At 40.4% G+C, this 16066-nt stretch overlaps 1 protein-coding gene across 1 annotated transcript in view; it reads left to right on the forward strand.

Moving 5' to 3' along the window:
• TACC2 (transforming acidic coiled-coil containing protein 2) overlaps nt 1-16066 on the forward strand; it is a 125653-nt gene that overhangs the window by 11708 nt on the left and 97879 nt on the right. The window contains 2 exon segments of the mRNA XM_079312621.1: nt 1939-2016; nt 12551-12723. Coding sequence (XP_079168747.1) covers nt 1984-2016; nt 12551-12723 — 206 coding nt within the window. The 5' untranslated portion in view covers nt 1939-1983.

A 16066-nucleotide genomic window follows, 5' to 3' on the forward strand; every position in this document is an offset into this window, starting at 1 on the left:
AAGTCAATATTAGAACTTTGACCTCTATTAGCAGTTGCTGTCCTTAACAATCACTGTGACTGAACTGGCACAGAAATATTGTCAGTATGTTATGTGCAGGAGTGAATTTACTCTAAAATAAATGGGACAACATTATGAGATACATTGGCTAATCTATTGAAGAACTGGATGAGCAAAATCTGCATTTTGCACAATTGATCTACCAGACCCCACCCCAATTAACTAAACAACTCCATGGGGATTTGGGAAAGTTTCATTCATTCTCCAGTTTATGTTATTACTGCAAGTGCTTGTGAGGGGACAATTTAGAGAGTTCTGAATTCTCAGGTGTTTTCACATGATGTCTCTAGGGACAGAAAAAGATCTGGGAAAAGCTCAGCAGGTCAGGGGAACAGAAATGCCACAATATTCACTCAAAGATTTGTGCTGGCTGCTGGGGGAAGCACATTGCTATAGTGGAGTTACTCTTTCCCTCCTCTGCATTTAAACCTCAGTCAGCAGCTCTATCAGTGTGAGAATGTTTTATTACATCAATATATACTTAAAATATTATCATCTTAATGTGTTGTCTTGGAGCATTTCACTGGGCTGAGCCTGGGAAGATTTGTGTGTGTACACTACTCCATGATGAAGTACTCCATACTTGGGGAACAGTCATTCTGGAAATGTTATATCCAGTCCTCAGCATAGCTCAGAACTGTTTAAAACAGTTTTAAAACTGTTTAAAACAGGAGAGGATTTGGCAGCAATCTCAGCAGATAAAACCTCACGTTGCTAATGAATCACTGAAAGTGCAGTCCTGGCCCCAGTGATTTCAACAGGAGCAAGTTCAAGCACTGCTGTATCCCCTGAAGACAAATCAAGTTTAAACAGAACAGAGATTAAGAGCACAACACCAAACTTCTCTCTCTCCAAGCCTCCTGTGAAGAAAAATAATGTTTCAAGTTTAAAAAAATGTGCTGTAGGAATAAGTGACAACATTCCTTTTAAGTTTGTATGGTTTCATTGCATTCAAAGTGCAATCTCTCTTTTACAGCCTAACTTTAATGAAGTTTTTCTTGACACATGAAGCAGACCAATCCCAAATTATTTGGGAAAAAATCAAACCTGAAGAGACTGTGTAATTTTCACCTATTTAGTACTAAAAAAGAAAATACAGTGAATTTCAATGCATGAGCCCCCAGATAAAATGTCTAGGATTAGAATGTCTAAAAGTGAATCTCTGGTGTGGAGTTTTACTATTGAGTAAAAAAAAAAAAATAGAAATGAACGATGCCTGGGGAGACAACTCTAGAACTGCTCAGAGATTTTTCTGAAATTAAATAATTAGAGCTGAACTAGTATAAAACCAGTAGTAATTATGGTAGACAGATCCTCTTAAGTCTAAAGAAGGTGTTTAGAACACAGCATTGTAACAGAATAATGCCTTAGAAAAGCAGGGAACAATGCCAGTGATCAGGATAAAAATCCATTTACTCTTTCTCTGAGTGCATTGATTGAAAATTGTTTGTTACAGTGACAGTCAGGTTTAACACCATGGTTCTGACAATGTGAGCAGGCAGCTTGGGCCAGGAATTCAAGAAATAAAAGTGGTTTGAATACAGCTTAAACTGTAAGGTTTTCCTATGGGCGGTCCATCCAAAGTGACTTTGGAGAGGAAAATGTCTTTCTGTTCAAATGCCATGGGATAATCCAGAAACAGTAACAAAGGTGAGTTTCAAGGACTGTCTTACAGGAAGAGAGTAGAGAGACATTAGAAAATAAAAGCATTAAGAGTCCTTTTCCCCCAATTTATGACTTGGAATCATTGTAAGACTGAATGTCAGGAGGTGCAGCTGACCAGGTGGCTGAGAACCCTCCAACATTTCCAGGGTTTTTTGTTGTTTTATTTTGGTTTGGTTTTTTACAGCATATTAAGAGATTTTTCTTTTCTTCCAGTGCCCTTTCTTCAATTGCTGTGTGATCCTGGACAGCAGAGTCGAGATGGGCAATGAGAACAGCAGTGCAGAGAATGAGGTGAGTGTGGCAGGGCAATTGCTTTTCCTGCCCTCCTAGCCTAGAGCAAACCCTTCAGAAACTGCCTCCACGGGCCACCTACCCCTTATTTATCTTCTGCTTCCCATTACACTCACATTTAAGTGTCATTAATGGTAATTGAATGGAACTTGGTAATGGCAGTGGAACTTGGGGTGGTTTTTTTTTCCTTTGGCAGTGGTAGTGCTCCCAAGCATCAGGGCACAGTTTGGGTGGTTGTTCCCTGGGGTGCAGCATCCCTGGGGGATCCCCATGGGATCAGCAGGGCTGGCTCATCCCAGCACCCCAGCCTGGGAGCTGGGACAGCCCCAGGCACATCCCTGAGGACAGGGAAGAGCCCAGGGTGGCACCAGGGTCAGCCTGGCAGGGCAGGGCAGGGCAGGAGCAGCAGCCCATGGCATCACAGGGTGACATCCCTGGGCAGCTGATCCCTGGTGGCCTCAAGCCCCAGCACACAGCAGCTCCTCCTTGCTCAGAAATGACCTTGCACTGTCTGTGTCCCCATCCAGGACTTCACACCCTCATTCCCAGCGTGTGCTGTTAATGCATGGTGCTGTTTGGTGGTTTATTTTTAGGTTTTTGTAAGGAAGGCAGTGAAATGATCTGGCTGCTGGTGTACATTTGCATTAGGAGTTACTATGCTGATACAAGTTTGAATAAAAGTTGTAATTCATTAATTTCAACAATTAAAACACCAGTATATATTTTATCCTCTCCTCTCCCATATATTGTGGTAGCTGCTAAAATACATTTGGATTCATTTTGCTTCCACATCAGGTCTCAGCAGATCTGCTGCACCTTCTGCATTGCACACTGGACTCTCTCAAGGCAATCAGTATTACAACTATTACAGATTTTTTTCATAAATAATTTTTAGAAGAAAAACCTTCCATAGTTCATAATTATTCTTACCAAGTTTTATTGTTAGCCCAAGATCTGGTCCTAACTTTTCTCAAGGTTTGGGAAGATGGGAATGTGTTAATTTCTCTAACTAAGTAATGAGAATTTCTTCTCCATAGGGTATAACTTCTACTCAGGAAGCTTTTGGAAGTCAAATATATTTGTTCAGGAGTCATCCTGAGGCTGAGAAGACTTTATTTAAAAACTACTGAATTAATGAAGAAACGTAGTAAAAAAACTCTTCCAAAGGGAAAGGAAGCTTCTGGTGTCCTTTTCAGACTGTAAAAACCAAAAAGAAAACACAACTCAACCCATTCCAAACCCAAAGCAAAAACAAAATATGCAAAGAATCCAAATTCTTTAAAAAAAACCAGAGAGATAATAAGAAGTAGCAACAAAACTTCAATATTTTGATTTTCAGTCAGAAATTCCCCAATGTCAATAAAGCCATCCTTACACCAGCAAGCCAAGGAGCACAGCAGGTAGTGGATGATGAAACTGCTTTGCATGGTTTGCATTCAGAATGTTAGCACCAGGCTCGGCTGCTCTTTTTCTCCTGCATCTGCTTCTGGCTTTTGGCTTTTGTGACACTGACTGCACATTTGCAAGGCTGATCCATTGAAGTTTTCAGCACGTTGTAAAAAAATAAAAATCTGGTTTCCTTTAACTTTTTTTCTTTAGTGGCAATCTATGCTTTAGAGAAGCAGCCTGCACTGGACCCCCTTTGCTGGCTGCCTTTCCTCCCAACCCCAACCCCAGTGAAATAACCCAGTTGTTGTTCTTGCACTCAGAACCAGTTGGGCTGAGTTGTTTTTGTTTGTGTGTTTATCAGAGAGCACCACTGCATGGCTCATGCTCTCAGTGAGTCATTTGGAAGCCTCACACATGGTTTGCATTAAAGCTGGGAGAGCCTGTGCTAAGTTTAGAACTCATTTAATGTGTGGGAAGATCTGTGGAATAATTGTGCTACTAGGAAGAATGCAGTAGACACTTGGAGAAAAAGTAAATACCCAATCTGTCTTGTGAAGACCAGCCCCTGAGGAGAGTATCATCTAAATTTAGTGGCAATGAACAAAGATAATGTTTGGATAAAACAAGGCTGGGGCCAGCAGTGTATTTAACAAAGTGATTTCACAAATACTAACCATGTTCTGTTGCACACAAAGTCTAAACTGCTGAGAGATTTTAGGATTGTGCCCTGAACCTATGACAGTGGCACAGCTTGTTGAGCTTATGCTGAATTAAATATAAACTATTTTTATGATGCATTTTCCTTGAATAGTGAAACTCCACGTGAAGAGAAAGGTCTTAACATTGAAAAATAAACATTCTGGAAAAACAGATATTTTGATGCTTGAGTTCCAGCCTTTAACAGGCAAAATACAGGTGAAGTGATGGAGGTGTTCTTTAGTGGGAAGCTGTGGAAAGAACTGCAGTTTGTGGAACTGCAGAAGGACTCAGCTGTTGTGCTGCACATTAAACAGATCTTTAATCCAGCCTAAAGATCTGGATACCATGGAGGAATGACATTGTCTTCTTTTCCTTGATTTTTCTGGATGGCCAAATGTCCAAAATCATCTACATGGCCTTAATAAAAGGCAAACACGTTCACTAGAGTTATGCCACTACCAGAACATCTTTGCTCTCATTTTAAAGGGTGGGTGGAGAATGTTAAAAACAGAAAGGGTTCTTTATAACTGGAGACATGAGCATAAAATTTTGTAAAGCTTGAATAGGCCGGACTTTCTAATGTGGAAAACTTTTAACTCAGGGTTTTAATTCTTGCCACTCTGAGTTCTGAAGAGGAGCACTGTCATATTCCACAGCCTTTCTCACGACTACAGAAAAGTAAAAGTCACCAAGTAATTGTCAAGTTCTTTGAAGGTGAAAACTGCTGCTGAATTGAATTTTTACTAATGCATCTTTTGTCCCAGAGTTGAAGAGGGAATTTCAAAGTCAGTTAGGCATAAGTTATTTCTACATATTTTGCTTTATCCTTTCTTCCTCTTGGTTTTCTGAATAAGCAAAAAAGCAAACAAAGCTGGTTATTCCACATCTCTGTTATTGTTCATTTCTCTTTAAACATAGGCCTTAATGTGTGGTTATCTTTTTGTTCCTGCTTTCTGCTGTGAAATGTGTAAGACAGGCAGCACTTGCCAGAGGGGCCAAAACTTCTCAGGAGTCTGGTGTTGTCTGAAGTGTCATGCTGTGATCCTGCTTGGATTTCTCCATTTATTTCCTATGAGCAAATCTGACTGCTGAGCATCCTGCAGCTAATACTCTGCACTATTACTTTTGCCATCTCTCAGCTGAGCTCAGTGTCTCTGAGCTGGTGGCTGCTGTTGATTTCTGTGGTTCTGCCATCAGGTGCTGGTGCTGCAGGGGTCAGCATCAGCCTCCATTCCCACAGATGGGAGCTGGGCAAATCCCTCTGAGCTCTGGGGCTCACAAGGGGTGCTTCCATACTTTCTGAATAGTGCAGGAACATCTGTGTACATTCCATTGTTCAGGGTCAAGTGGGAACAAAAATGCATTCCCAATTTTCTGTGCAGTAATTTTGCCTGTAGCATTTTAATGTGATTTGCTGACACACAATGCTGTGTCCACTGGGATTCACAACTTTTACTCCCTGAATTATGATTCTCTTTCATTTTTCCTTCCATTTCATCCAGTGTATATCAGGATGTTGCTGTCAGTTGGCTACAGTCTGTTTCTGATGTTTACATAGTCCTAACATACCTCCAGCCAGCACATTAATTAATTCTTACTTCCACTGGTAATTACTGCTTGTCCAATATTCTATGGTAAATAATGTTGAGTAGTTCTTTGAGTTTACTCAAAAAGAACATGGTATGTTTTCAGAGAATTATATGTCCTTTTATGCAAATACAGCAAATTCTGGGACATTTCTCACTGCAATTAATAATTATTATTCACGTTATTATTTACATCTTTCCTGTGAGTGAAGGAGAGGGGATGAAAGAAGAAGATTCAAAGTTATGGCAGAGTTCCTAATTTGAAAGTATAGTGAAAAGGAAGTTGGGAGACTGGTCCTTTTCTTCTGAATTAATGGTTAGAACTTCCTTCACAACTGTAAAGGCATCATCATTTCTCATGTGAATTTATGGTTAGAGATGAAAAGGAAAAATATATTATATTTATAAAGTTCCTCTGTAATTATTTACTACATTTCTCCTGCTAAGGACCACTCAGCAAAAAGCTGCTTTAGTTAAAACTATACTGACTGAAAATTGCAAGGTAGGGGATGAAGATTTTCTTCCCAAGTTCATCAACTTTAATTTCTCTCTCTCCTGCTGTATTCACACACCTGCCATCCTTTACAAAATAATACAGGCACTCACCCAGGCCTTCAGCAAACATCAGGAAAGGGACAAGGGAAAACAACTGCAGCCAGACTAGTGAAGATACAAAGGTAATTATGAATTTTCCTTTGCTTGCTGACCACAGATCCCATTGAACAGGTGGAAAGGTGAAGTTAACAAGAGCCATGAAGGAGTTACACAACCATCCTTCATGAACCCTCAGAATCCTCAAACATAGCAAGGTTTCTCAGGTTGTTGAGGAGACACCCATGTTGGCATTACAAGAATCTAAAGATAAACAATTTGGTGCCCTCAGTGGACTGGAAGAGTCATAAACACAAGCACTGAAGCCTGAAGGTTTGAATTGTTCCTGCTGTGGCTGACAGGAGTGTGTATTCTGGGAAAAAAGCTAAATCAAGGATAAGATGGTGACTATAAATACATAAATATACAAACACACCCCTCCACACAGCAGTGTTTGTTTCAGAAGGTGTTTCTCAGGAGGAAAAGCAGCCCTTTATCTCTAAGAGAAGGTCATAGGTACTTGCAATCAAAAGCTGTAAGAATTTTTCAAATACCATTGTTACCATATCACAATTTACTTTGCTTCTCGTGTTTCTGAGAAGCAAATTAAATTAAATGAGAAGTGAATGCCAATTTTTGCATTCCTGCCCTTTTGAGGGTTTTAATTAGAATAGGTATGATCTTAAAATTCCACTCCCGTGAGAGACAAATAAACCACGCCAGAAGCAACAGCAAATTACACCATTACTGATTAAAGAAAAAATCTACTGTAATTGCAAAATTCTACACAGAGACTCCCTTAAGGATAGAATCTGCTCTTCCTATCTGATCATGTCATAATTACATCCAACTGATTAAGTAGTCATGATGTTTGGGAAGAAAAACAAGAAGTGTTCATGACAGGCATCCCCTCCAAACTGCTGTACCCCAGCCACTCTCAAAAAGGGGCAGTAATGCACCTAATTGTTTGCTAAAATCACATTTAGCCCCCCTGCAAGGTGATAAAACTGAGTTTTAGTGCAATTCTTCAGATCTAAAGTGTGACTTGGAGTTCAAGCTTGGCTCAATATACTAAGTAGTAATTTGTTACTTTTCTGTGATGGCTCATTGGTTTTGCTGACCAGTTCACTGATTTTTAATGCAAAGTTCCAGTTGTTAAAGCAATATCCACTCACTGTCTATTTATTTATTTTGGTACACTTCTCCAAACAAGGGAGAGACAACAACTCTCCAAAGAAATGATGTTTTAAAACACTAACTTACTACTTGGCTACTGCTCCTGCAGAACAACAGCAAAAGCCAGCTGAGTGAAAAGGTGGTTTCAAAAAACCTGTTCTGTCTTTTAAAATATCAAGAGCCATTTAAAACCCCTGATTTCCCAACCATGTGAACAATCTCTAGCAGGCAGAATTTTTTTTAAAAAAATTCTATTCAAACACCTCTTTCCCCCAGCTTGTAATGGAAGACATGGAGAAAAATGAAGGCAATTTCTGGTTTATTGATTGAGATTTGTAAAGACTTGCTCCAGTTTCTTCTCCACTAAACCAGAGGGAGTTATTTGAAATGGAAATTTAATGTAATCCCCCAAAGATTACCCAGAGCTCTGGGATGTTCCAGCAGCTGCTGTAAAAGGATGTGCTCAATGGGGAATGGCAGAGGGCAGATGGAAGAGGAGGAAACTTTGAGTGGAGAAAGGAGGAAGGGGAGTGAAGCCAAATTCACCTTTCTGAGGGGCTGGGAGGGAGTGGCAGGTGCTGGAAGCAGAGCTGGGCTGGGCTGGCAGCTCCAGGGTTGGGGTGGAACCCCAGGCTGTGGCTGAGCTGGGCTTTTGGGAGCTGGGCTTTTGGGAGCTGGGCTCTTCGGAGCTGGGCTCTTGGGAGCTGGGCTTTTGGGAGCTGGGCTCTTGGGAGCTGGGCTCTTGGGAGCTGGACTTTTGGGAGCTGGGCTCTTGGGAGCTGGGCTCTTGGGAGCTGGGCTTTTGGGAGCTGGGCTTTTGGGAGCTGGGCTTTTGGGAGCTGGGCTCTCCACAGGCTCCCAGGCAGCATTAAAGGCATTTCTTCCTGCTGTGATAACTCCAGTGCAGCAGTGCACATAATCCTTTTGGCTGCACTGCTAATGGACTTCTCTCTTTTTTTTTTTTTTTTTTTTTTTAAAGCATCCTGTTCAAAGTCATTGGGAAAATAAAGTGATCCTGTAGATTTACTTTGTGTTCTTGCAGACTCTGGTGCTTTGGAAGGGTTTAATGCAAATTACATTCCACATTTCAAGAGAATCAGTTGTATTCATTCAAATATTGTGCTGCCTTAAGGGGGAAAAGAGTATGAGCTGTTTAGTTTTCCTGCTGTTGTTTGTATGTTCTCTGTGACAAAGCTGGTTGGTTTGTTGTTGGGGTTTTTTTTAATTATCCTATACTTAAAAATGCAGACAAACTCTGTGTTCTGGTTTTCATTATAATTATTTAAGTCTTCCTGTTAACTAACTCTTTATAATGAGAATCCTTTTCAAATAGGAGTACACTACACTTGAAACAAATATAGAACAAATTTAGCTGCAAGCTTCTGCAGTCAATCACATCAGAGGCTGAATGTATTGAACTCAAAAGGAATTTATTTAACTGCAGCTTTCTGATGGTACTTGTGAACAAAACATAGTCTTTATAATTGTGTTCACACATGTTAATTAAAAACTTAAAAAGCATGCTTTGCAAAGCTGGTTTTGCATAACTAGCTTAAATTGAAAAAATTTAATCGAAAAATCGAATTATGTTTTTCTGCTGTCTGACTTAGATTCACAAAGCATGTTCTTTTGTGATGATTACATGAATACATTAAATGTAGAAAACCAATCTATAAAGATTTTCTGTATGTTGACATATTAGTAGTTCATTTTACATGCAAATATCTACATTAAGATTTATTTTAGATTATTCCTAAAATACTCTTTTGAGCTTCTTTTGAATATATGTGTGTGGTTTTGCTTTACTAGGTATTAGGGCAAGTTTTTGATCACTGAAATATCTGACAGCCTGGAAAGAAAGAAATAAAGAAAGTCCACTGTTCAAATTCCTCTCTGCTCCAACAGAAGTGCTGCTAAGATTGTCTTAATACATGTTAAATTAGGTAATGAAGAGTCAGATTTTTCTGTGGCCAAAGTCAGTCACTTAGGGGATGGTTTGGAGATGAACTGTAACTTCTTAAACATTAGTTCCCTGAAAGCACAAAACCATTAAAAAAAAAAAAAAAAAAAAAAAAAAAAAAGCGCACCAGTCCCCAAACAATCTATGGGAAATGTTAAATTTAATCTTCAAATGCATGCACATAAGTGACCTTGTTTGTTGTGATCTTTCTCTCTTCTGTTGAATCTGCTCCTCACAGTGTTTTTGTCTGGATATTAAGTCCAAATTTTGCTGATAAAATCACTGGGACATGGGCCCTTCTCTGAGTTTAGTATGGAAACATCCTGATTTTGATGAGCTGGGATGTTCAAACACAGCAGGCACATAAATGTGCATATTCTGCAGCTCACTTGTCAATGCTGGAGATGAATGGCAATAGCAAACTTCTACCAAATGATTCTGCCCCAGAGTGTTCTGTGACTCAGAGAAGCAATGACAGATTATCCTGACTCCATGCTCAGGTTTCAGAGTTTCCCCAAATACCTGTACTGCTGCTTGGAGGACTCTCACGTTTGTGTGCTCTTTAATCCTGCTAGCACTGAGCTGCTGGGTGAGGAGCTGCCTCCTGAGCCACCCACCAGCCCATGTGGCTGATTAGCTCCTGGTCTTCACCTGCCTCAGGGGATTTCTCACCCTGGATGACAATCCCAAGGACACTGGTTTTCCTTCAGAGACTTGTGAGCATCCCATCCCTCTGTGGGATGGCTGCAGGACAGAGCAACCCCAAGGAGCCTTTGGGGCTGAGGGCTGATCCTGTGGAGGGGAGGCTGATGAGAAGCAGTGTGTGCTGAGACTGCACTGTGTGAATTCATTAATGACACAATTGCTGTGCATCTTCTGCTCTGGAACATGGCAGAGGCTTTAGGATACACAGCTCTTCATCTCAGGAGAGGTGTGAGGTGTTCCTCCTGCCTGGCACGTGAAGCAGCTGAAGAAAATTTGAGGTGATAGTGGTAGAAAGGAGGAAAAATGAATAATTAGTTCTCACTGCTGTTGCAAGCTGCTGGAGGCATCTGGACAATTTTATAAATTGGACTAATTTCTTGGGGCTCTCTGTGTGGTTCTCATGACCCTGTCTGACCTTCTGGGAAAGGAAAGGAGGTCATTTCTGTCTGCAAGGGGCCTGAATATTATTTTTAAATTTGGCTGCTACTGTGAGGCATTTATTTGTGGCCCAGCTCTGCATCCGACCCACCTGTACCTGTCAAGATAAGACATGATACAGGGAATGAGTAAGAACATGGCATTGCCTCACCTGGCTTGGTGGGAATTTACCCACCCACTGATTGGGGGTTTTTCCTCGTAGTCAATTTAATAACACATAATTTCATAGTTCTTTCTCTCTGCACACTGAAATAAACTCTCCATGCAGATTTCTCATGCAAACAAAAGCAAGGCTGACCAAAACTCTGCACCAAAATCAAAACACAGCCCTGTAAACTCACTCAGCTCTAGTTTTGTTTTCCCCTGACTGAAAGAAACAAATTTCCTTGTATAATTCTTGATGTTCAGTATTTTTTTGCCATATACTCTGGGTTTGCAGCCAACATATATACTTAGATAAATATTCTAAATGCCAGATGTCAGCACATGCTGGGTGGGAGCTTCACAATCATGAAACCAAGAGCCCTTGGTGTCTCCCAGTGGAAAGTGGTGAGATAAAGGCAACTCCTGCAAACAAAGCTGGAGTGAGGGGCTCCTCCTGGGAAAGGAAGAGGATATAAGAGTTAATCAAATTTGTCTTAAGTACAAAGGAAGTATTTTTGTATTTTCAGTGTGCCCTGACCTTTTCAGTTGCTCATTACACGGGCTTTGCTTGTCCACTGGGTGTCTCATTCTGAGCTGGAGGAGATTTTGGCTGTGTGGGAGCACAGAGCAGTGTAATTCTCTGAGCAACAGCTCTCTGCAATTTATTGACTACTGCTAGAACAAAATAAACATTAAAATGAGTGCAAAAATCCCCAAGTGATGAGTTGGGATTGTGTACTGTGTTCCTGGTTCCACCCTGCAGTGGTTCTGCTATCAGTAAATATATTTATGTGTCTTTAGGTTAAGTGTGCCTTAGGCTTTTCACAGCTACAATTAAGAACTAAAACAACAGTGACTTTATGTTAAGGGTGATATGATGAAACAGCTTTCCTCCTTTTTAACTATGGCTTGATGTCCCAGAGGATTTGAAAAAAGCCTTCATTCAGACTTTCTTGCTTTTCACTTGATTGTTTCTCTCCATTACATCAGTTCCTTTGCTATGCTCAAAAAACATCCTCAGCTACTGCTCAGGACAGATTTTTCCAGTCCTCAAAAAAAAATTCAGTAGGAAGGTGCCACTCACTACCTGATGTAACCCTGGTGCTTGCACAGGACTCTATTCCTCCCTGCAGCAATAATTTGGAATAAAAATAAATTTTAAAAACCCCACTCATGTAAGGGCATATCTCCATGGATGAAGATCCTGGGTAATTATTTCCCTTTGAGAAGGGGTGATGCAGCATAGCCACAGTTGTGTAATAGCATTTCTAGCTGTCACTACAGAAACTACAGCATTTCCTGAAGCTCTTATCAGACATGGGCAGCCTGGGGAAGAATCAAGAACCTCTGTCTAAAAACAGAAGCATTCTGAGCTTTGTTGAAGTGACAGGGGAGGAATCTGAGCTTGGATTCAAGTGCTGGGTATTGAATAACATTGGCTTTTTCTCTAACTTAACTCCAAATATGCTGCTAATATGAGTGTCCAAGTTTAGAGCCTGTTTCCATCCTTTCTGATTTTAAACTTGCTTAGCAAGTTTTGCCAGGCTTGGGAGAAGAGAAGATGACACCTTCCTTGGGTCAGTAATGGCCCTGGCTACTTTAGAACAATTGTTGCATTCTTCTCTCCCTCTTCTTTCCCTAGTACTTATTTTTGGTACAACCACTTCCTTCTGTTTCTTCTGCTGTTAAGAAAAAAAAATGGCTTGGTTTTAGAACCTGCAAGTTCCATCAAAATAGAGAAATGCACCACAGAGGTTGTCTGTCTGTGGGCAGAACAAAACTCCTTAAGCTTATGTGTTCTCCAAAATAGCAGCAGCTATTTAATTTTTTTTTTTTTTCATTCTAGAACACTCCACAAGACTCAGAATTAGGCCAACCTCCTGGTAATGGCCACAATTTAAAAAGGAGCCCTCAGAAAATGAGCACAGAAGAATCTGGAGGTCAGGACATCTCAGATCCTCTTGCTGCTGCTGTGCCACTGGCTGAGAGTTTTTCCCCCTCCATTCCAGGACATACAAGGTAAGATGTGAAATTTCTTCCTGTGAAAAGCATTGAAACCCTGATGCTCTTGGCAGCTGGGGCCAAGATCTGTCATCCTGATGGATGATGATGATGATGATGATGATGATGATGATGATGATGATGATGATGCATTCCTCATAATAACCTCACACCAGACTACTCACTGATCACCCAGCTGACTTTCTTTCTGACTTTACTGCTTAACAATAAATCACACTCCAGCTGTGATAGTAACCCTTGACCCAACCTCTGTGCTTTTTGCTTGCACTAATAAACTCTCATCTGAGACAAACCAACATCAAAAAGTCTTTGTTTTAACCTTTGGTCAGCCCTGGAGTGCTCAGGCAGTTGGATCATAGTGGGTCCCTTCCAATATCCTTTCTATTCTATTCTATTCTATTCTATTCTATTCTATTCTATTCTATTCTATTCTATTCTTCTATTCTATTCTATTCTATTCTATTCTATTCTATTCTATTCTATTCTATTCTATTCTATTCTATTCTATTCTATTCTATTCTATTCTATTCTATTCTATTCTATTCTATTCTATTCTATTCTTCTATTCTATTCTATTCTATTCTATTCTATTCTATTCTATTCTATTCTATTCTATTCTATTCTATTCTATTCTATTCTATTCTATTCTATCCTATTCTATTCTATTCTATTCCAGTGTTGTCCAGTCTATTTTAAAATTATTGATATTTTGCAACAGTTTGTGGCAGTTGAAGTCCTAATTTAGGTATTAAATAAGATCATCAGTGACCAAACTGGGGACACTTCAGGGAAATTCAGACACATGACAGAATCTAAAAGGATTTATGAAAAAAGAGCAGCTTGTTTTGTGGAAGGGACAGTTTGGCTGTGCTGTGGAGTTCTTACACAGGAGGATATTTGCTATTAATTCTATTTCTTCTGACTGCCACTAGCACATCTTAATTATCTACTGAAAATAATAGAGTCTGAGCAGGGCTAAGACTGTTAAGTCAATTTACAGTGATAAAGGTATTTAGGGATGAAGTTTAAAGTGGTGAAGGGTGGCACTTCTCTAGAGATGCATGGCTAGTGTAATCCAGCATCACTCTACTGTTGAGCACCATGTCTATACATGAAACACCTTTTTCCTGGATGACTTTCTCCTGTCTTTGAGTGCCTCTCAGGAGGGAAACCATAGATGTCATTCCCAGTAGCTAGAAAAAAAATTAAAATTTGGAGTAGTGATGTAAAATTGGACAGAGTAAGATTTTTTATGTGCATTTTGTTTGTTATTTCAGTTAACAAATACCACATGTATCCTCTAGTTTAGTTTCTCTTGATGCTGTAGTGCATAATCACTGCATGGTTTGTGTGTAACCATGCTTTCCTACTGAAGAAAACAGAAGTTTTTTATAAATTAGGAAGCTACTTTTAAAAATGATGCATTCTGATTTGTGACAGCAAAACAGTCATTTTCTGCTATTCTAATCAGTATTCAGGTTATGGAAAGGGGGGAAAAGAGAGGAAATGATGAGCTAATAATATCAGCTAAATGCTGATATTTGCATGACTAACATTCCTAAATTTTTGTGGAACATTCTTAAAAATTTGTGGAACTTCACAATAACAGACAGAATCTGTACCAGCATCCACCTGGTACAGTGGAGACTTTTACCTTGGCCTTGGAATATTTGTGGTTTGCCTGAAAAAAGTGCAGACTTGTTGGTTTTTGGGTTGTTGTTTGTTTTTTTTTTTTAACATTACATAGTAACTTTATCCTATTCTGTAATTTATTTGCATTTTAAAAATGTATTATTCAGAAACAGCATAAGAGCAGTTCTGTAGAGGTTCCCTTTTGAAATGTGAGCACCTAGAACACTTAGATTTCTATTCAAGCTGGCTAAAACAGCTTTGCAGTGCAGCATGCAAAATTCTGACTCGAGGGAGATGAATGTTACATGGATGAGTCAGCTTGAAAGGATTCACAGGATTCTTGTTTCAGGAAACTTTTCAGATGGGTGGGAGCTCAGGCAATTCCTTGTTTTTCAGCCTTACTCCTGCACTGCTGGCACATGCCTGCTTCGGGTGTCTTTAAAGTTACATCCTGCCAAAATAGAAACAAAGACAATAAACGGAAAATCTTTGAAGTTCCACATTCCAGCTGTTTATTTTTAACTCGCTCCCCTGTGCTGCTTTGAACACATCTTTTCCACCCTGAGCTGAACTCTGGGAGACTTGGGAGCGTGTGACCCTCGGATGGAGGATCCTGGGTGGAAAATTACCACGTTTGCTTTTCCTCTGGGTGGCTTTCTTCTCTCCTCCACAAATCCTCACGAGTCACCTTTAAATTCTTGTCTTTTGGAAGTCAGAATGTCTTTGACTCTAATTTTGTCATTGTTTCAGCCCAATTTTTTCTTACCTGTTACTTGCTGGTCTGTGTGATGAAAATAGGATTATAGTTAATATGGAATTACAGTTCATAGGAATTATGGAATTATAGTTAATAGGAATGTAGTTAATGTAGTTAATTGTGAACTTTTCACATGGAATAGAAAGGTTAAAGAGGCAGGACAGTTGGGAAGGTTTGGGCTTTGCAGTGGTGCCCATGTGAGTTAACCATGCCCTGCACAGCCTGGGGAATCCTCAGCTGGACAGAGGCACTCCTTCCAGCTGGTTTAGGAAGAGGCAGATGCATCCATTCAAAAGATGACACACCCAGAAACAGTTCAGGGGATGGAGCACTCTTTGTGGATGGCCCTGGCTGCTGTCCCACCCTGAGTGCAGAGCACAGGTCCTGTGGGACCCACAGAGCCACTGTGGGGGGACAAAGCTGCCACACATCCTGTGTGTGCTTCCTGCTGACACTCCAAAATCCCAGCTGGAGACCAGGAGGAGCCACTCCTGGCACTGGACAGGAGACCTGGCCGTGTTTCCTTGCTGCAGCAGTAGTACAGCTTACCTCTCTAATGTTAGAATAATTTGGTTTGGTCCTACTTCAAATACTGCAGAGCCTGTGTTTTATTCTGTGTGTGGAACAAGGAGGTGAAAAGTGACTGGGGGTGGGGGAGAAGGGGAGGAAGGCTCCCCAGAGGATGGTATAGATCATTATTCCTGCTTCACTTTTTCCTGAAAGCTTAGATGCACAGGCAGGGTGGGGGAGTCTGGCTGCTGTTAGCAGCCCTTTAGCCATGATGGATTTCTCATCTGTTTGTTTACACTGAAAAGTTCAAAAAGTGGATTGTTCTGTCTCTAAAACTGTCACTTGCTTTGTTTGGTTTTGTTTTTGAAGTGGAACATGGGAATGAATTCCATGTTCCTCACTGACTTTCAGTACCTCTCAGGGACAGATTAAAATGCAGGA

Source organism: Erithacus rubecula, assembly GCF_903797595.1.
Source record: "Erithacus rubecula genome assembly, chromosome: 9".
Lineage (NCBI taxonomy): Eukaryota > Metazoa > Chordata > Aves > Passeriformes > Muscicapidae > Erithacus > Erithacus rubecula.